Source organism: Musa acuminata, chromosome BXJ1-9 (genome assembly GCF_036884655.1).
Source record: "Musa acuminata AAA Group cultivar baxijiao chromosome BXJ1-9, Cavendish_Baxijiao_AAA, whole genome shotgun sequence".
Classification (NCBI taxonomy): domain Eukaryota; kingdom Viridiplantae; phylum Streptophyta; class Magnoliopsida; order Zingiberales; family Musaceae; genus Musa; species Musa acuminata.
Window position 1 is genome coordinate 38,857,201 of NC_088335.1, and position 21,931 is coordinate 38,879,131.

Here is a 21,931-nt window from a genome sequence, read left to right on the forward strand (position 1 = left end):
ATGTTATACATCATTATAAATATAATTCGAGTATATATTATAAATAAATTGAAGAGAACATTTTATTCATAATATTGACATGATATACATAATTTTATTTCGGTGGAATGCAATTATTTTCTTCCTTAATTATAATAAAAATAAATGAAAGCGAAAAAGGAAATTGAACTTTTCCTGATAGCCGATAGGGGGCAGGAATCATTGGGGCTAATCCTGATATTAAAATGCTAGTTATGGACAATTCCGAAACACATTTATTGAAGCAAACTTTGATCCTAATTACGTAAATACCGGTCACGTCTGCCTTCATGTCAATGAAGAGAGAAGAAACTCGATAGGAGAGAGAGAGAGAGAGAGAGAGAGAGAGAGAGACAGAGGAGGGGGAACAGAAGTCGGCGGAGCGCACAGCGGCGGCGGCGATACAAGGGCGTCCTGAGGGCAAGAGAAAAGTTCTCTCCACCACCTCCTTCTTCCGGCCGTCGCCTCCGTGGGAGCGCTTTCGAAACTTTAAAGAAGCGGAACGGGCATTTGGTCGTCCGAGCCGATCTCAGCATTGGCGAGGAGCTAGACGAGGGCCTGATTGTAAAGAAAGATTGATTCTTTGGGCACGAAGTGGATACTGGCTCCGGCGGCAAGCTTGGATTTTTGATTAGGGCCCGGGAGGACTTCGAGAAGCTTTTCGAGGTTCTGACATCGTCGGGATCTGAAGATGGTATTGGATCGCTTATCTTATGATCGTTTTGTTTTCTTGTTTGCTTTCCCCTTCTTCGATCCTTTTCGAAAGAAAAATAATCTAGTGAGTTCAAAGCCTTTAAAGGCACTCTTTATTCTCCCATTGCTTTGTCTGTGTTCTCTGGGATCCAAGGCGCCACCAATTCCACGAGAAATTTATTCAAGTTGCTTATGTTTTTAGGCATTGCATTCCGGGCTTTTGCACTCAGCTTAACGACCAATTTTGATGAATGGATGATAAAATTAAGCGTTCTGGATTGGATTGTGGCTTTCTATGGCATGCGTTGCTTTGATTCGATGCTTGAATGTCCAACAATTCCCGATTCTTGATTCATGTTGTTTTAATCACATACGTTGAAACAACTGACATATATACTTCTCACACTGTAATGCATTTCTCTTGACAGGCAACCCAGCCCAATATTGCCGTGGGATCTGAGGTCTGGGTCGAAGATCCTGATGTGGCTTGGATAGATGGGGAAGTTTTGGACGTCAAAAGGGACGAAATCACCATTAGCTGTAGTTCTGGAAAGACGGTGGGTACTTTAATTAATCGTATCTGCATATAACCTGTCCTCCTAGAAATCAAGAGAGGATTATATGCTGTTAGTTTGGTACATATACATATCTTTTGAAGATGGTCCGAAGCTGTTTTTGTTCTTTTGATATTTTAGTATGACTATGTGGAACTAATATACCTAATATTTAGAATTAGGAAATTTAAAACCTATTTCCCTGTAGAAAACAATATATAAATGTATGTTCAAGCATTAACGTCGATATCATATTTGCACTGCAGGTGACTGCCAAAACTTTGAAGGTTCATCCTAAGGATCCTGAGGCCGCACCTGGTGGGGTGGATGACATGACAAAGCTTGCTTATTTGCATGAACCTGGAGTTTTACAGAACTTAAGATCTAGATATGACATGAATGAAATCTATGTAAGTTCTCTGGAACAAACTAAGCTGATCATGGTCTCTTTCATCCTCTCCGTGATTAACTTGTTGTACATTAAGATGAAATTACTTGTAATATTTGATTTATGCATTGATTTCTGAATTTCTTGTTTATTCTAGAATCTAGATAGTCCTTCCCCCATTCATTTATTGCATTGTTGAGCAGCTAACAAATAAAGTTGTATGACCAGACCTATACTGGAAACATATTGATCGCTGTCAATCCTTTCCGAAGGCTGCCTCATCTCTATGATAGCCACATGATGGAACAATACAAAGGGGCAGTTTTTGGTGAGCTAAGTCCTCATCCATTTGCTGTTGCAGATGCTGCATACCGGTACTATTTTACTCCATGAACTTCAGAAGATTCCCAATGATATCTTTTTCTCTGATTACACAATTGTCATAATGAATCAGGCAGATGATAAATGAGGGAGTAAGCCAATCAATTTTGGTAAGTGGAGAAAGTGGAGCAGGTAAAACAGAAAGCACCAAAATGCTTATGCGGTATCTTGCATACATGGGAGGTAGAGTTGCATCTGAAGGCCGAACTGTCGAGCAACAAGTGTTGCAGGTGAAATACCTTCCTGTGACTGGTTATAATGTCAGTCTTGAATGTGCAATCCTTTGTTTAAAATTTATTTTTAAATTTTGTTGTTCTTTCTTCTGCTTCTTTCATATAACCTTCTCTGTGGTATATTGTTTTTTCATATACAGTCGAATCCTGTTCTTGAAGCATTTGGGAATGCAAAGACAGTTAGAAACAACAATTCAAGGTCTGAAAATTCTGTTATGATATTCCTCTTAATTTCATAAGATCCACATTTATGCATATTATGGTTACTAAATACTGTTCCTTCTTTTGATATTCCACTTGTAGTCGTTTTGGCAAGTTTGTTGAGATTCAGTTTGATCAGAGTGGAAGGATCTCCGGAGCTGCCATTCGAACTTACCTTCTTGAGAGATCTCGGGTCTGCCAAGTATCTGATCCTGAGAGAAATTATCATTGTTTTTACATGCTTTGTGCAGCTCCGCCAGAGGTAATGAGCCTCTTGATGATTAGCTTTTTTTTTTTGTTTTGAGTTGTCCTAAGCCTGTGTGTAGTGATACTGTATGTTTCCGTGAACTGTATATAGATTGTCTGACAACTGTTGCAGTCTGTATAACAAAACCTTAAAACTATATATTCACAATATCATGTATGGGGCATTTGGTTTCCTGTAACTGGAAATGTCTGCAAGTAGCAGTCGTAGGAAAAAAAAATTAAATTCTGCATACAGAAATTTTAGGTCTGTTTGGATGCTTGCATGTATAGTTGGCTTTAAGAGGAAGGAGCAGCGGTTATGTAGATTAAGGTAGAGGAGGGGAGATAGGGGGATTGGTAACATGTTAGGAGGCAACCCGTATGAGGATGGAGAAGGTATCCAACCCACTTATGACAAGATATGGGTTCTTGCAAGTGCAACATGCAGCACTTCAATTTGCAAGTCCACTTGCAACATATAGGGGTCTAGTTGCATGTACTCATGCTGCAAGTGGTTTACTTGTAGGCAACCAAACACCTGCAAGTGATAGTCACTGCAGGTGACGAAATGTGACCTCAGTAAGTTTACAACTGGATAAATGCCGAACATTAAGATTGTTTTCCTTAGTGCAATTGATGTCCTTCAGAAGTTCATGCTCTAATTGGAATTCTCATATTGGTTATCATATTGACTGGCTGTAGTTATCAAAAGTTTGCATTTCTGATACTTAACTGAATATTTAAAATGTTATTTATCAGGATATAGGAAGATTTAAACTGGGAAGTCCTAGAACATTTCACTATCTTAACCAGTCTAAGTGCTATGAGCTTGATGGAGTAGATGATGCAAAAGAGTACCTGGAAACTAAAAACGCTATGGATATTATTGGAATAACTGCTGATGAACAGGTATTCTAATTTTTTTGTCTTATATAAGAGAGGAAACTAATATCCTAATACCCTTTTATTCTAGTTTTTTTCCATACCTAATGTATTTTTTTCTTCATTCAGGATGCCATTTTCCGGGTTGTGGCTGCTATTCTTCATTTAGGGAATGTTGAGTTTGCAGATGGAAAGGAAATAGATTCATCACAGCCAAAAGATGAAAAATCTTGGTTTCATTTGAGAACTGCTGCTGAACTTTTAATGTAAGAGTGACATGTTTGTTGAATTTTAAAGTGTACATAATCATGTGGGATGCAATTGTGGTAGTTGACAGCTTACGGATTTCCCCAGGTGTGATGTAAATGCACTCGAGGATTCTTTGTGTACGCGTGTTATTGTAACCCGTGATGAGAACATAGTAAAAACCTTGGATTTGGCAGCTGCTGTGCTTAGTAGGGATGCCCTTGCAAAAATCATATATTCACGACTTTTTGATTGGTAATTATTGAAGCAATATGCTATACTCTTTGTTTAGCCTTCTAAGTTCACTTTCTATCTTCCCTGTAATATTATCCTATTTAAGCGCATACTTCCTTCAATACATTCACCAGGTACTGATCACATTTTCTTTTCTCTTACATTCAGGCTTGTAAACAAAATCAACAATTCGATTGGTCAAGATCCTGATTCAAAGAACTTAATTGGAGTTCTGGACATATATGGCTTTGAAAGTTTCAAGACAAACAGGTGCTTAAGTGGTATGCTTTTGTGTTTGTGTAAAGTATGCCAACATCTTGTTGTGAACTATCTGGGTTGGAGCCCCTGTGCTCTATTTGCTAGTGATAATTTCCTTCCTCTAGATGCCACTTTTAGTTGAGTGATTTGATTTTTCTGTGCTATGTTTAGTAACTTTAGTTCGTAGATCAGTACATAAGTTAAAAATTTGTCTTTGCTTTTTATACTATTTGAGTTAAGATTTAGAACATATTGAATTACTTGTTCTTGCTTCTTGTTGTCGTATTCTTTTCAGAAGGGACTCAAGGAGATTACGGTAGCTCTTGCTAGATCATATGCATCCCTTCCTGGTTAAGAATCTCTGGCAACATACATTAAAAGGACTATCTGACAATACACTTTAAGCAAACTGTTTCAGTGCCTCAGAAAAAAATTGAGCAAACTCAGTTGCTGGAAATTTAGTTTCATATATGCCTTGGATGCAGGCACACTTGCCTTTTTTCAGTTTTCACTGGATGTGTTCTCTTTTAGATATGACCATGTTTTCTACATCTATTGAAATCTAAAAGTAAAACTATATTCTTTTGCTACATTTACTGAAAGCTAAGCGTGCAACTTAAATCTGTTAGGCTTGAAACTCTATATGATTCCTTTTTTCAAAAGAGTGAGCTGGATTCATATCATGACATTGTGGCCTTTTACATAGGATATCTGTAAAACTTTGATTCGTTGAAATTTAAAATTCTGGTTCATTTTTTTTCTTCTTTGGCTTGTAAAATTTGATTCTTATATAGTGTCCTCCTCTTACCACTATTATGCACTTCTGATGAAGAATGATCTGTAAAGTTTATCAGTTTGTAGCAAGTGGATTGAGTTCTAATACATTCACATTTTGCAGCTTTGAGCAGTTCTGCATCAATCTGACAAATGAAAAATTGCAGCAACATTTTAACCAGGTTTGAATAAATGGATGACATGCTATACCTTGCAAGCAACAGCAGTACTTGATAACAGGTTTTTCTAACTCATTTCCTTTTTTTCCATTGCAGCATGTTTTTAAAATGGAGCAAGAAGAATATACAAAAGAAGAAATCGATTGGAGTTACATTGAATTTGTTGATAATCAGGATATTCTTGATCTGATCGAAAAGGTTTGTTTGATTACATGTTCAGTAGCTGTTAGCTTCTAGTAGATATCATCATTTCAATCTCTCTCCCACCTTTGGTTTCAATTATTAATGGTCTTATTTTAATGTTTCTTCTTGATGAGATGCAAGTAACTTATGCATACAACAACTGGTAGAATTTCTTCTGCCTTTTTGCAACATATTGGGAATGTTCTCATGGTGCTATATATGCATATATAGAAATATTTTCTTCTATCAATATGGAACTTGTCTTTAATTCTGTTTTAGTGGATTAAAATTTCCTCACCCTTTTTTAGCAGCTTATATATTATAATACTAATGAATTTTGGTAACAATAAGCTACTTTTTGTTATCCTTCTGGAAAAGAACTTAGTTATTCATCCTTGACATTCTTAGTTTTCATTAGGAGATGTTTTATTGTCTTTTTAATTAAAAAAACCACACCTTTCTAATTAAAATATCCTGCAGCAATTCTTGGTATCATTGATTGGCCACAGAGGACCAAGTAGTCTCTGTTTAGGTAGCTGAATATTAAACTGTTGAGTGCAAACTTTTTGGGGAAGTTAAATGCACTCTTGAGGCTACAAGGTAGCATCATGGTGAGATTTCTGTAACATTGTCGACAAACGAAGAAAAGATTAACAATTAACATCCATGATTGATCTTATTACATGATTTACTGTTACTTATACAATGAAAATATCTAAAATAAATTTGACGAGTTCTAGGATCATAGATTACCCTAAGATGAAAATTCAGAGAGAATCTGGTACAGGATACTCCCTCTCTCCCTCATTTTCTACCCTTTGTTGGTGCTGGAAATGAAGATTTAAAGGCTGATTCCCAGAATTCATGATATGACGGTGTTGGGTGGTTGCTCTTTTCTCTTTGTTCTCAATCAATGTAGCCCCCATTAATGGACACCTAACTGTAGCTTTGGGACTTGAAGTAATTATTGGGAACTGGAGCTATTTCTAGAAAACAAAGGCATTGGATTGCAGTATATTATCAACCAGTTATTGAATGTGCCTCACAAAGTAGGTAGTATTAAATTGTTCAATTTTGGTTTACATTCTTCTCCCATTCTCTCTCAAAATGGCCAAGTAAGTTTTATTATGATTTATGAGAGCATCTAGTTGCCATGGGACAAATGTTTGTCTGATTTCTGTTATATGTCTATAGAAGGAGAAGAAGAGAGAAGAATTGGACGCAGCTAAGGATTAGGAGGGAAGTTGTGCTATTATCATTAAGATAAAAAAATATATACTTGGCTCATCAGAAAGACGCTGTTGACGTATTGATTGACCTTAAAATTTAGTTGGTTGTTGATTGGCTCCATAGTTTAAATTTGGGAATTAAATTGTCAAGATTCAATTTATTTGGGAATTAATTTTTTATATTTCTCTGATGATATTTTGATGTTGTAACGAAGCTTTGATCCTATCTCTTCATTTATTAAAATTGACACGTGATATTTGTTTGGTCGATAGGTCCCTGTTTGTAATATTCATTTATTTCTGCAGCTTCTTGTTTCTGTTTCAATGTTTTCAGAGGAGACATGGAAGTGTGACATGAATATTAAAATTTTTTCGTAAACATTTTAGCACTTTCACAGGTTTAATCACTGACATCCCTTAGAAAGGTTGACCTGAAAATTTGAACATAAATATGCCATATGATTATCATTATATACATGCATTCCTCATGTATTATTGGTTTCACTAGGTTTATCTAATCATGATATTTGACTATTGACTTTCAGAAACCTGGTGGAATAATTGCTCTTCTTGATGAAGCTTGGTATGTATGGGCATGTCAGCTGAACTTGGTCTTTGTTCTGTTTGTCTACTAGTGCATTTGCATTAATAAAAATTATTCTCTGTTTGACTGATATCAACATTTTCTTGATTCTGTTATGCAGCATGTTACCCAGATCAACGCATGAAACATTTGCTCAGAAGTTGTACCAGTCCTTCAAAAACAATAAGCGGTTCAGCAAGCCAAAATTATCACGCTCTGATTTTATAATTTCCCACTATGCTGGTGATGTGAGTACTTTAATTAATGTTATCCTTTTTATTCACTATGATTGTCAAACAAGAATGCTTGCAAATAATAAAAGTTTGAAATTACTTTTCCTCATCCAGGTCACCTACCAGACAGAATTTTTCTTGGACAAGAACAAAGATTATGTTGTTGCTGAGCACCAGGCACTCTTGACGGCCTCTAAATGTTCTTTTGTTTCAAGCCTATTTCCTCCTCTCTCTGAGGATGCATCAAAATCCTCAAAATTTTCATCAATTGGCGCTAGATTTAAGGTACAACAGTATTTTTTCTCAATTTAGGTAGTGCATCTATCTTTCAAATTACTTATTCATGATTTCTGGCAACTATGCAGCAACAATTACAGGCTCTGCTAGAAACTCTAAGTGCCACTGAGCCACACTATATTCGTTGTGTGAAACCAAATAATCTTCTGAAGCCAGCAATTTATGAGAATCATAATGTTCTCCAGCAGCTACGTTGTGGGGTAGGATTTTATATTAAGTTTGCATCTTGCTTTGCTGATTTTCACATAGTAAGCATCCAATATCTATCATTTTTTTCTCCTTGATTTAGGGGGTGATGGAGGCAATTAGGATAAGTTGTGCTGGATATCCAACTAGACGAACATTTGATGAATTCATAGACCGTTTTGGCATCCTTGCACCTGAAGTTTTCGATGGAAGGTAAAGTACAATTAACCCAATATTGTCTGGATGATGAGATTTGCTTAGTCCGATATTATTTTTCTCATGGCAGTTGTGATGAGGTAGCTGTCTCAAAGAAGTTGTTAGGAAAAGTGAATCTCAAAGGCTATCAGGTACAATTAAAAAATAGAAAGCAACTTGCAACTTATTTGTTTTCTATTATTTTTCTTTCATAAAAACTGAGTCATTGTTTCAATGGAAAGATATAACAAACAAATTTTCTTGAGCCTGCTACCCCCAGTGTGCTGCCATAAATTTTCCAGTTCACATTATTACTGGCTTTAGAAAACTTTGCTGACCTAAAGACTACTGAGCATAATTAGCTCAATTAATAAAAGGTTCCATGATACATAGTCCATTGGCTGATGTCCTCTCAGGTTAAACAAAGGTAACAATTACACATCCTCTGGAAAAACTAGGCTTGTCAAAAATTTTAAACTAAATTGGTAAACTAACTTCAAATAATGGAATTATTTCACTTGCTATGCAGCTTCTGCAGTTAATGTTGGTAAATTTGTATTTAGTAGTCAGTCAGATAATATTATAATAATTCTGTGCAAAAATACAACTTGTTTAGATACTAATTGAAGCTTGGAACATCAAAATAACATGAGACAACATTGAGTCAAGGAATTAATTGTCTCACCATGCCTTTGTTCCTTGATGTACTGGGGACATTAAATGGGAGAAAAATAAGGACATAGAGAACAGATAAAAGTCTTGTTCCAAATTGCCAATTTTTATGACTTATTGACCTTTATAAATCTACATCCCCTTGAAAGCACACCATTAACTTAATTTTATGCCTAGCCACACATACTAGCCCAGTACAAATATTCACTGCCGAATATATGTCAGCATGAGATTTACCAGCACATGGGAGGCACCAGCTGTCATGGCAATCCATGCATGGAGGCATAAGCTTTTATATTTAATTGAAATGAGGGCTTGATGATTGTGCCATACTGTTCAATAGTTTGAAAATGATGCGTCACTAGTGTTTTCGACATATGTTTATAATATGTGGATGTCATCCATTAAATAAGCTTTAAATACTAGTATTTGAGTAATTTATCTAGTCTCTGAAGCTAATGTTATCATAATAGTTCTGACTAGGGGATTTTTTATATTTTTTTAGTTGATAGTTATTTATTTGGAGTGTACCTTTATTAATATTAACAATGATCATGGGCAAGGATTGAAATATTGTACCGTACCAGAGTTTCGACATTCGCTCGGTATGGTATGGTACGGTACTGTATACCGAGCGGTATACCGTTCAGTATATATATATATATATATATATATATATATATATTGTCCGGTATCCGATCTGCTGATGGACCGGTACTTACCACCCGTACCGAACGGTATTATTTGAAATTGAAGACCTTGATCATGGGAATATTCATTGTAATAAGGTTATCAACTTTCCTGCTTATAGTAGCTTGATCAAGGTGCTTGCTTACCTTATCTGTTAACAGTGGAACAATTTAATCATTGTGTTAATTTAATGAAATAATTTTACAGCTGTATCAAACAGTCAATAAGAATGCCCACAATCTGATACCGGGCTCAGGGACAATATTTTTAAGAAACCAATACTCTCTGATGCACAATTGTAGGATTATGGATTATAATGTCAACAGATTCCATGGGGGTTCATAGATCTTATCTCATGATAGTGTCACATTTCAACATATTTTAGTCCCATCATCATTAAGGATCATGTCTTATGAGTCCTCTAAGTCTTATCTCTTATCTCATGGAGTACTTCTCTAAGTCTTTTAATTTTAGGAAGTTATACACAGTTGAATGCTGTTAAGTGGAGCTTCTCCACTTCTGACAATGCCACCTGGAATTTGAAGGTCTAATTTGTGGCATCAGTCGCAAGTGGAACTCTCCCACTTGAGTTATACCCCTGTCAGAAGTTGACAAGGCACAAGCTAGTTCCAAAGTCAAATAATTCTGCAGCAAACTTAAGGTCTAATTTCTTAGACCCCTTAGATATTGGATCCTCCCAACAATTAGATGTGCCTTCTAATGGTTCCTTGACAACTAGAACTAACATGTCACATAGTTATCACCAACTGTTGGCAAGAGGATGAAAGATGATCAGCTAGTTCATAATTGGATGTTTAATCAGGTTTACTTTTTCTGTTAGAGCAGTGATTTAAATCTTATCTGTTCCACTAAATTTCTCTCTCTCTCTCTCTCTCTCTCTGTGTATATTTATTCATATTTATGGGCAATATCAGATTTGTGGTATGTGTGATTATGAATTCTTGTAACCCCATCTCTACTCTTCCCATGTTAGTCCTCCATCTTCTAAATATGGTATGTAGATTATTGACATTGGTCTCACATGTACAATTTATGTCCTCTGATATATCTAAGATGATTATGCAAGTATTTAAATTATCCAACTGATATAAGAAGAGTTATAACTCTTGATAAGTACAATTAAAGTATATTCTAATTTCACTTTTGGCTTGTGGACAAACATTATTGAAGACTGTTGTTATACAGTTGGCATAGTACCTTTGTCTGTAGTAAATGAAAATATGCTTTTCCAATATTGTAAGTTCTTGTAAATATGGTTACATAAATAGGACCCTTAAATTATGAGTGTCATTAAATTTTCTATGCTAAATGGTACTACTAAGTATTAATTAGATTATGCAGTGACAGATTGTCCTAATATTTTCACCATTCAGATAGGAAAGACGAAGGTGTTTCTTCGAGCTGGACAGATGGCTGAACTTGATGCCCTTAGAAATGAAGTCTTAGGGAGATCTGCTAACTTAATTCAAAGAAAAGTTCGATCATACTTGTCCCGTAGAAGTTTCATTTTGCTGAAAAAGTCTGCCATAATGATTCAAACAATATGCAGAGGTACTCATTCTGTAATATGCTTGTACCAGTTATGACTAATGGTATTAATAATTTTGTTGTTTTCATTTCTCTAACATATATACAGGTTTTTGTCTCAAGCTGATGTAAGGTAATGTATTCTCTTTTTTACTTTGAAGGACAACATGCAAGGCAAATTTATGAGATCAAGCGGAAAGAAGCTGCTGCACTTAGGATTCAGACATATTTTCGTGTGCATTTTGCAAGAAAAACTTACAAGGAGTTGTTATATTCATCTATCACAATTCAAGCTGGTTTACGTGGGATGACTGCTCGTAAGGAGCTTCGTTTCAGGCAACAGACAAAAGCTGCAACCATTATTCAGGTAAAATACTGAAGAAATGAATGGATTGCTTTGCACCAGTTATGGAAAACTGGAATTCTTCTGACACTACATGCATACTTTCATATAATCACATGCGCATAATGATTAAATTACCATCATGATATGTATGGCTTCATTCTGAGTAATCTTCGTTGTTCTGATGAACTGCAGCTGACTAATAATGGATAATGTCTTAATGGTCTATGCAATCTTGATACAGGATTACATAGACCAATTTCTCTTCATTTTTCTATTTGTTCATTATCTCTTTTGTTTGTTTATTGTACTTGTTCAAAATGCTAAACCTTTCTTCCTATTCTTTATCATGTTTCTTTTGCTAGAGTCGATGCCGCCAATACTTGGCATGTTTGCATTATTCAAGAATGAAGAAAGCAGCAATCACTACTCAATGTTCATGGAGAGGAAGAGTTGCGAGAAGTGAACTGCGGAAATTAAAAATGGTAAAACTTTTACTAAACATTTCATGTACTTTTGTTATCATTGACGTTTTGAATAGGAGGTTAATTTGCCTGATTAATATATGTTGCCTGAAGTTTCTTATTATTAAGCTCTAATTATAGTTGATACAGAAGAGCAAATTAATTGATTCTGATTGTTCCTAAGTCATCTTTGTTTGAGGGGGCTATTCTAGTCTAAGTGCTAGATATGTTCCCTAGAGTGGATTATGAAACTAGTGTTGTGTGTTTCCTGGCCATATGGAAGCCTAGATCATAAGTCTTTTCCTTTTAGAGCTAGACATAGGTATAGTGAATTTCTCTTTAAGAGATTTGTTGAACTTACCTTTGCTTCAGGAGAACATTAGAGGTATTTTATTTTTTTATTGATTACCATAACTTCTTGATGCAACTTTCCTATCTTCCTCTCCATATTTAATCTGACACTTTCCTGCCAAGTGTTCTATGAAACCAACTTCATGTCAATTTTAAATTGTCTAGAATTGAAATTCAGCACTAAATAATAAAAAATCTGCATAACAAGTAGATATATGTATGATTCCTAAAATGTGTTGGAAGGAGCAGAAGCTAGATATGAAGCATATTGTGTACGTATGATCCCTGAAATGTGTTGGAATGACCAGAGGTCAATATGAATCATACTGCCTGTACTACATTAACAAATTTATGAGTTCTGAGCTCCATGTCTGTTGTTACTAATGTGTGACAGCTTTAATATGAATTTGGTATCTTACGTAAATTTATGAGTTCTGAGCTCCATTTACATCATGTTGTATATCTTACGTAAGAATTTGGTATTTGTGATTTTGAGTGGCAAATTCAATATGAAAATAATATTCTGCTTGCTGTATTGCGAAGTTAGTATGCATATCTAATCAAATAAGTTCAGATTGATGGAATGCAGCAGTGAGGAAAATGGTTTTATGACAAATTGGCAAGAATGAGACATCAAATGAGATGTTGCAGAAAATAGGTTGGCATATTTTAATACAACATAACAGCAAGAGTTAAACAATCAAAATGGAGAAAGGGAAGTGGGAAAAAAGAAGAGACACTGTTTCTAGGGTGATCAGGGATATGTAGATAGTTAGATGGTACCAGGGAATGTTGTTGGAGTTAGAAGTTGGAGATCAAGCATATTGTCTGTGTGATGCTGAGATGTGTTTGGGTCCTGAGCTCCATATTTGTTTTTGCTAACCTGTGACATCTTTACTACTTACGTATGTGAGAATTTGGGATTTGCAATCCTAAGAATGGGAAAATCAATGTGAAAATAAAATTCTGCTTGCTTTCTTGCAAAATAGCTTACAAATTTGATCGAAGAAGTTCAAGATGATGAAATGCAACAATGAGGGAAATGGCTGTGATAAATTCTTAAGAGTGAAGCATCAAATGAGTGATGTGTTGCGGATAATCAATTAGAATTATTTTAAAACAAAATAGCAGCAACAATGAAAGATCAAAAATGGAAAAGATGAAGAGAAGAACTGAGACTGAGAATGATATCTTGAATTTTTTTTATCACGGTACAGACAATTTTTGTCTTGTAGGATTAATCATGCACTTATTGTTGCTTACTTTTTCCTTTCTTTTTTGGTAGGCTGCAAGAGAAACCGGTGCCCTTCAAGCTGCTAAAAATAAGTTAGAAAAGCAAGTTGAGGAACTTACATGGCGTCTACAGCTGGAGAAACGCATACGGGTAAATATAGAAATCATGGTGGCCTTTCCTGTGAATTTTATATCTTGACTGTCTATAGATCCAAAATCACGTTAGCTGTACCGGTATTTTTTTGTGTCATGCTTTTGTGTTTCTTGGTAATATTCTAATTAAAATTGTTAAAATGTGTTTGTGATGTTTAATGTTAAATACTATCTACGGGAGCCAAGTGACTATTTATAAATTTATCAGATCAGTGTCTTGTAAAAGTCATTATGCTTCATCTAGTGATATCCTGAAATCAGAAAGTATTGAACTTACAGGAAATGGATGTCATAAATAAGTCAATTTTATTTGTTCCTTAATCTATAAATTTCCTATAATATTCTTCTAAATTCTAAGTTTAGTAAGTCTAATTTTTTTGAAACTTGAAACTTGAATCCTCATTATAGTGTTAGAAATGGAAAGAAAAAGTCTCTAAGTTTTAGTTTTCTGCTGTCTAAAATGCTGATTGAGATCACATAGAAAGTTCAGTGAACTAACTTCTAGAACAGAAAGAAAATCAACATGAAAAATTTAATTGGGAAGGGCAACTAGTTTCACTAGAAATCAGTTGATTGATAGGTAGTAGTTTCTTATAACAAAGGAACTAGGTACACTGTGGTATTCTGAGGTGTATTGACTACCATTCCAGTCTAGCTGCGTAATATCATGTTGCTGTATCATGGTACCACCCCTGTACCAAGATTATACAATGTTAATATTTGTCAAATAGGTGTTAACTGCTAAGCATATGTACTGGTCTGACTGGGTTCTGGTACTAATATGACTTTTCAAACCATTCTTACAACCATGTAAGCTAATTAATAATAATAAATTCATCAGCTGTGACCTTTCATATTTCCTGCAAGCACTTTGGTTGAACTTTAGTGATACAGAGATCTAGGTTTTGTTCTACTTAACCTATAATCTTAAAGGTAGTATATTCACATAATATATGCATATATACACTGTTATTGAAGTCTTGAGGTGCAATGTAGTTAAAATTTTGAGCATTGCCACAAATGAGTACTATAATGTTAGTCTATGATTATCACACAAGATGATATCTATGAGATGCGAGAGATCATGTTTATTTTATTTGTGAAGGTATATATCATCAGTTCTTTGAGAAGAGAAGAGGTTAAACAATTGGGTATATTAGTTCATTGTTCTCTATTTATTCTCTGTTCTTTACTTTTATTTTTCTTTTTTACTTAGTGTTTTTCGGACTTTGCTACTTTCCTCTTCTTTTTTACCACTTATGTTATCAAATTTCACTATTGACTAAGTCAATAACACTTTAATTACTGAGCTAAAAGGATATTGGTGAATGATAATTACATCTAAGTTCTGTTTGTGTAGATGATTTATAATTTATTTATTTGGAGTAACATTGCTTCAATTAGGCATGCACCTTGTGCCAAGGCTCCTAGAGACCTTAGCATATGAACATCTATGTCTGTATATATGATACACATGCACCTCGCATCTAGGCTTCTGGAGATCATAATTAAATACATTTGTGCATGCATTCATATTTACATGTATTTACTCACAGGGACATGTCTGTGGCAATTTGACTTTAAAGAAATTTTCTCTCTCTTTCTTGTAGGCGGATATGGAAGAAGCTAAAACACAGGAGAATGCAAAACTGCAAGCTGCTTTGCAGGAGATGCAACAAAAATTTGATGAAACAAAAGCTTTGCTAGTAAAAGAACAGGAGGCTGCCAAGCAGGCTGCTGAACAAGTTCCTGTCGTTAAAGAAATCCCAGTTATTGATACAGTTCTTATGGATAAGCTTAGGGATGAGAATGAGAAGCTTAAGGTGAGATGATCCATGTAGTAGGGTTTGTATCTCTTCAGTTAATTTCTTACTGCCAGAGCAAACTCTTTAGTTGGATTCAAATGCATTTGACATAGCTGCAATTGATTATGGAATCATTTATTACTTCATAATATGTAGGCTTTGGTGAGTTCTCTTGAAATGAAGATTGATGAATCTGAGAAGAAGTATGAAGAAACAAGCAGAATTAGTGAGGAAAGGCTGAAGAAGGCAACGGAGGCAGAATCTAAGATCGTTAACCTCAACAATGCAATTGAAAGGTCCTACTTTGTTGAAGTTTTTAGGGATATGAGTATATATCTCCTCTGATTTGATATCTTATAATGTTAAATCTACATATTATTAAATCTTATGTGGTTATCTTCCCTTAGTTTAGTGGATTAAATTAACAAAATTGTATAATCTTATTTGATCTGGGGACAGGCTTCAAGAGAAACTATCTAACCTGGAGTCAGAGGATCAGATTCTTCGGCAGCAGGCTATGTTGCATTCACCAATAAAACGCATGTCAGAACATTTATCAATTCCAGTCACTCCTACCAATCAGGTACTGATTTATTTTCCAACAAGGATCATTTGTTTGACTCTTTTAGTATGTATGATATAGCATCATTCCATTTGTCTTTTTGAAGCAGAATTTGGAAAATGGTCACCATGATTTCCAAGAGCCTAAGGTTTGTGCAATCAATAAGTTCAATATGTTAAGTTTGCTTCATATACATACAAAACTTGTCCTGTATGATTTGTATCATAACAACATTAATCTGTTTAGGAAGTTCAGAGTGCACCTCCTGCTGTCAATGATTATGCAAATGGTGGTACCAAGTTAAATAGACCCTCCATCGAGAGGCAGCAGGTATATGTAAATAGAACACAAATCATCAATCTATTAGGTGCACTGCTTTTGTCTTAACAGGTAGATGTTTTTATTATGCAGGAAGATGTTGATGCCCTTATTAATTGTGTCTCTAAAAATATCGGATTTAGTGAAGGAAAGCCAGTATCTGCATTCACAATCTACAAATGTCTTATTCATTGGAAATCATTTGAAGCAGAAAAGACTAGTGTTTTTGATCATCTTATACAGATGATCGGTTCTGCAATTGAGGTAATTTGTGCAGGATCAGTCCACATGCTTTTTTTTTCATTTTCTTTCCTGAATATAACAAGTGACATATAAAGTTTCTTCATTTTCTTTCCTCTCCGTTTGTGCAAACTACTTAAGGTGGAAAATTCATGGAATTGGTTCTCAGAAAACTACTTTTTCTGTTGCTTGGTTGGTTAAGAAACAAAAATATCTGGGAGTTCTTTTTCAGATTTCTAGGAAATTTATGGCTTTTTTTACAGATTTTTCTAGTTTGGAGAATGAAATCAAAATTTTTCCAAAATATTCTTCGCATTATTTCTTTGTTTTCTAAAAGGAGACAAAGCTTTACTTTTTCTCTGCATTTGCAGCATCAATAAAAGAATAGACTAGCCTTTTCATCCTTTTTCTATGATCTCAACAATTCTATTTAGTTTTGATGGAAATATTTTTTGTGGAAAATTCATTTCCACTGATTATTTTGCAAGGAAACCGACTCTTATCATTACATAATGACATATTGTTATTGCCAATGTATTGACGGCTTACGTATTGTTTCTTTTTTTTATTTTGGAGTTGTATTTCATCATCCTGCCTGATGGAAAAATTGACACAGTAGCTTGATGAGCCTATAACCGCATCCCAAGTTAATACCAAAGTCCAATGTAGCCTTAAACAACAGAATGTTCCTCCCACTTTCAATATGGCACTATTAGAGATGTTACAATCTCCTCGTTCAAGTTTTAGTGTCTTTGTCAAGTCTCAAGGCTAATGCATACTTTGGAATCATGTCCTTTGTTGCTTCTAAGTGATGGTCATTGACAATAGCTCATACAATTGAACTTACAGTTCTTGCTTGTTTTGTTGCTAGCCATCCTACAATTTCTAGATTCTACATTGATTGTCATCTGATCGCAGACTTTCTCGATCTCTGTGCAGGATGAGCATGACAATGACCATCTTGCATACTGGCTATCAAATGGTTCTACTTTGTTATTCCTGCTGCAACGAAGTCTTAAAGTTGCTGGTGCAGTTGGGAGTACTGCACAACGAAAACCTCCTGCGCCAACATCATTTTTTGGGAGAATGACTCAAGTATGCAAAAACTGTTAATATCTCTTGCATTATGTTTGGTTATCTTGAGTTGTTACCCTGGGCCACTGCATCTGGCTTTCATCTATGATACTTATGTTTAATACAAATCTTTTTTCTTTTTTACTGAATGCTAGAGTTTTCGCTCCTCATCTTCTGTAAGCCTTGCTGTGGATGGACTATCTGTTGTGCGCCAAGTTGAGGCAAAGTATCCTGCCTTGCTTTTCAAGCAGCAGCTAACAGCTTATGTGGAGAAGATATATGGAATTATCCGTGATAATGTGAAAAAGGATTTATCTTCCTTGCTATCGTTATGCATCCAGGTATAGAGTATTGCCACAAATACATGTCTGTTAGATAAAATGTATGTTTAATAACTAATGTTAGATGAAAAGTATGTTTAATAACTAATTGGAGTTAATGGTATGAACCTTGAGTTAATTTTCTTTTTTTAGTTGTGTCATATTAATTAGTTTAAGATGGAACATTTTTTGCTTCTAATGTGCTGATACTAATAGTTTTTTGATATTTGGGATTTCGTTTACCAATTTGACTGTTTGTCCTCTAAATATTGCCAACAGTCAAAACCTGTTTTCGTCAATTTGGAGGACTTTTCACTGTCTTAAGTCTGTTTAATCAAATTTTAAATAAGTACATGTATGTTGTCAGATCATTTCTTAGTTATAATTCTACAACATACTCAACGTTTAGGTGGAACATTTCATGATGTTAAATTCTGATCCTTTACCGTAGAGTAGAAGTCATTACTTAATGTGTGAGCTATTCATGGAGTACCCAACACTTGAAACAAATTACTTGTTGTATACCTTGTTCTGTTCTCCTAAATTCTGCTCTGGAATGCTTCTCTGTCATCATATTTTCTATGGATGAATTATTATAATCTTTTGACAATATAAGCACATCTCAATTGCTATTTTATTGATCTTGATACTCAGGCCCCAAGAACAACAAGGGCAAGTATGCTGCGAGGTGTTGGGCGTTCACCTCGTCAGACACAAGGGAACCATTGGCAGAACATCATTGAGAGACTCGATAACCTCCTTAAAACAATGCAAGAAAATTATGTATGATGTCTTAATTAAAATGAAGTAAAACTGTACCTTTTGGGAGTCCATCATAGAACTTTAAGTTAAATCTGTTGTTTTTCAGGTACCTCTTGTTCTAATTCAGAAGATGTACACGCAAATTTTCTCATTCATCAACGTACAAGTTTTTAACAGGTTAGTGACTGTTTGATATTTTTTTTTGTGTAGTAGGTGATTAGAATATAATTCCTTTACTGCTTTGCAGTCTGCTTCTTCGTCGTGAGTGTTGCTCTTTTAGCAACGGAGAGTATGTGAAATCTGGTCTAGGTGAACTGGAACTATGGTGTACAAAAACAAAACCTCAGGTATAAATGTTCGTTGCGGTTGTTCAATGCAGTTGTTCAAAGGAATATTTAGTCCCTGTAGTATCTGATATTCATTCTCCTTTCAGTACACAGGTTTGTCTTGGGATGAACTTAAGCACATTAGACAAGCTGTTGGTTTCTTGGTAAGTAATTTCTATTTCTATCTGTAGCACATGGCAATGATGCTCTCTCATTTAAGAAGCTAGCTTTATACTTGAATTATAAATATAACATCTTGACATAAGGCAGCCATGTTTTGTGCTGTGCAGTTGCAATGAATTCTATCTAGATCCATGTGAATGCTATATTAACAAATAAGATGCCTTCTAATTATGCAATATTGATTTCAAATTATGCAGCTAAGAAGTTAACTTTTAACTTGCATCCTGTTACTGTTTACTGTTTACTGTTTTACTCTATTAGAAAATATAACCGAGCACAATAGTATCTTGCTTTGGAATCTTATCTATTGACCTCCCATGACGTTAACATGTACAACCAATCATGTCATGCTTGTTTGGATAAATAAAATACTACTTGTGCAGGCCAGTTTTTATAAAGGATCCAGCAACTGAACTGTGCAGGCCAGTTTTTAGTACTTAATACTTTGGGCTAGTTTAAATAATCATAGTGGCTTAACCAGAAGATGTGAGTTCTCTTTATAATCTTAAATCCTAGGAACATGTTTCCTATGATGTTCTTATAAAGCCAGTTGTTTCCTGGCTGCTATTTTTGGCTTGTGTACATAATCAATTGAAAGGGTTGTTTGGTTGCTTACAACTAGACAGCTTGCAAAAGCATTTGCTGTAAGCAGTCCTGTTGCACATGTTTGGTTGCCTGCAAGTTTTCAGTTGCATTTTGGATTGTCATGCAGTGCAGCCACTGACAATGGTCCCTCACCTGCTTCATCCTTTCTCTCCTCCCTCTTCACTTTTCCTTCTTACTCTCATCTTCACTTTGGCCACCACTTCAAAGCATTGCCAATGAGGTCATTTTCTCCTGCTCCTTCCTCCCGCATCCTGTTCTCTTATTTTCCACTTTGGTCTGCTGCTTCAGCTTCCAGCAACACAAGGGGTACCCCTTGCTTCTTCCTACCTCTCTTGCTTTCTACCTTCGATCAGTCCCACCATAGCTTCTGCAGACATATAGACCGCTCCCTTGATCCATCTCTTTCTCTCTCTCCATCCTCTGTGCCACCTCAACAAAATAACTGCTGATGCAGATAGTTATGGATGAACTTGATTTGCGTGAATATATTGTGATGAACAGGTTATATTGTTAGACCATTATCTCGTAGTTCAATCATTTAAACTTTTATTGCTACAGTCTCAGAAGCTTACTTGGTAGTTTAAACGTCTTTTTTACAATCTCTCTTGTTATATGCAGGTGATATTTCAGAAGTATAGGATTTCATATGATGAGATTGTGAACGATCTCTGCCCAGTAAGATCACATTGACTTGCACCCTCTTGTCTGTGTTTATTGCTGGAAGTGGTGTGTTTGTGGGTCTTAGTTTTAATTAATGCTCAGTAGGTTTGTTATTGGGAGGGGTAGTAGATTGGTCGTATTGTGCTCCTGGTGAGGGGTGGTTGATTGGATCTAACAGTCTCTTATGGTTCTTTCTTCCTGCAGGTTCTTAGTGTCCAGCAGCTCTATAGAATTTGCATTCAGTACTGGGATGACAAGTACAATACAAAAAGCGTCTCTGCAGATGTAAGTTCAAGGAATTAGTTTACCGTGATATATATATATGTATGTATATATATATGTATGTATGTATATATATATATATGTATGTATACATATATATATATATATATGTATGTATACATACATATATATAACCATTAGTACTTGTTCCTGTATACATTTAGTTCTTGGGTTTATGTATTATGCGGTGATTTACCTCAGGGCATGTCTAGACAACTGTGTTTGGATATGACTTCACATGAACAATAAAAGATGGGTGCCCAAATAGTTATTTAATGTGAACTTTTCATGCAGTTGCTTGTCTGTTGCATTACTGAATTGCATAGCCTTGAGTTCGATTCAGAATAACTAACTGTTGGTCTTTGTACCTTTATACAGGTCCTCTCCAATATGCGGGTATTAATGACAGAGGATTCTAATGACGCAGAAAGCAGTGCCTTCCTGCTAGATGATAACTCGAGGTGAAAGGAAAAGCCATTTCAAATGTGTTTACACAATGTTTTGTTGTTTTTTCATGATGAACTGGAATACTGACCGCATCCTGATCTTTTTCTCCTTGGTACAGCATTCCCTTCTCGGTAGATGACTTGTTAAGCTCTTTGCAAGAGAAGGAATTTATGCATGTCAGGTCAGCAGAGGAACTTACGGAAAACCCGGCCTTCCAATTTTTACAGGAATGATAGGCTCTGTCTAGACCCGAGGAATTCTCGCATTATAATCTTGAAGTGGTAGAAGTTCATTACCATACCATTTTTCAGCATTCATTTTTTCCCTTTCAGTGGGTGTGTATATTTGATGGTGGGAGTAAAATGTGTAAGATTTTGTTAGGGGCAATTTGTAGGGATGGGATGAGTGTCACCACCCTCCATTAAGAGTTCTTCACACAAGATGCAGAAGACGTTTTGTTTTGTTCTACACACCGTTGCTTCTGTTCAATTATATTGTTTTTGGAAGGGAATGTTCTGAGAGTCCCCCTCCCCGTTTTAACTTGTATAGTATATATAGGATTAGTACGAAATAATTATTATAAAGCAGAATACTCACAAGCAGATAAATTTATTTTTTCTTCTGTTTTTATGCAGAATATTCTGAAATTTTTTTTCATATATTTTCTTAACTGAGAACCTTCTGAATAAGTTTTCTGCA

At 35.3% G+C, this 21,931-nt stretch overlaps 1 protein-coding gene across 2 annotated transcripts; it reads left to right on the forward strand.

Annotated features, from left to right (window-relative positions):
- Nucleotides 1-343: 343 nt before the first annotated feature.
- Nucleotides 344-21,889, forward strand: LOC103973688 (myosin-8). Of its 2 annotated transcripts, none has more exons than XM_009388326.3 (39): nucleotides 344-712; nucleotides 1,140-1,268; nucleotides 1,532-1,675; nucleotides 1,882-2,027; nucleotides 2,108-2,264; nucleotides 2,408-2,466; nucleotides 2,571-2,730; nucleotides 3,474-3,623; nucleotides 3,726-3,862; nucleotides 3,951-4,097; nucleotides 4,245-4,346; nucleotides 5,233-5,290; nucleotides 5,384-5,485; nucleotides 7,245-7,282; nucleotides 7,404-7,530; nucleotides 7,630-7,800; nucleotides 7,881-8,012; nucleotides 8,102-8,211; nucleotides 8,285-8,345; nucleotides 10,950-11,127; nucleotides 11,265-11,470; nucleotides 11,812-11,931; nucleotides 13,547-13,645; nucleotides 15,258-15,470; nucleotides 15,609-15,748; nucleotides 15,912-16,035; nucleotides 16,124-16,162; nucleotides 16,261-16,344; nucleotides 16,426-16,596; nucleotides 17,512-17,667; nucleotides 17,802-17,987; nucleotides 18,621-18,749; nucleotides 18,835-18,905; nucleotides 18,976-19,075; nucleotides 19,162-19,218; nucleotides 20,462-20,518; nucleotides 20,708-20,788; nucleotides 21,164-21,246; nucleotides 21,351-21,889. In XM_009388326.3, the coding sequence occupies exons 1-39, from the start codon at nucleotides 710-712 to the stop codon at nucleotides 21,463-21,465; spliced, it is 4,542 nt and encodes a 1,513-aa protein (XP_009386601.2). In that variant the 5' UTR covers nucleotides 344-709; the 3' UTR covers nucleotides 21,466-21,889. The 2 variants fall into 2 exon arrangements, with proteins under 2 accessions (XP_009386601.2, XP_018677091.2); XM_018821546.2 differs by having other exon boundaries at nucleotides 16,270-16,344.
- Nucleotides 21,890-21,931: the final 42 nt, after the last annotated feature.

What these genes read in the sequence shown, in the direction of transcription:
- LOC103973688 (XM_009388326.3), top strand. An exon ending in AAACAATGCAAGAAAATTAT is followed by an intron (nt 18,750 to 18,834) that starts GTATGATGTCTT and finishes GTTGTTTTTCAG; the next exon opens with GTACCTCTTGTTCTAATTCA. An exon ending in AACGTACAAGTTTTTAACAG is followed by an intron (nt 18,906 to 18,975) that starts GTTAGTGACTGT and finishes ACTGCTTTGCAG; the next exon opens with TCTGCTTCTTCGTCGTGAGT.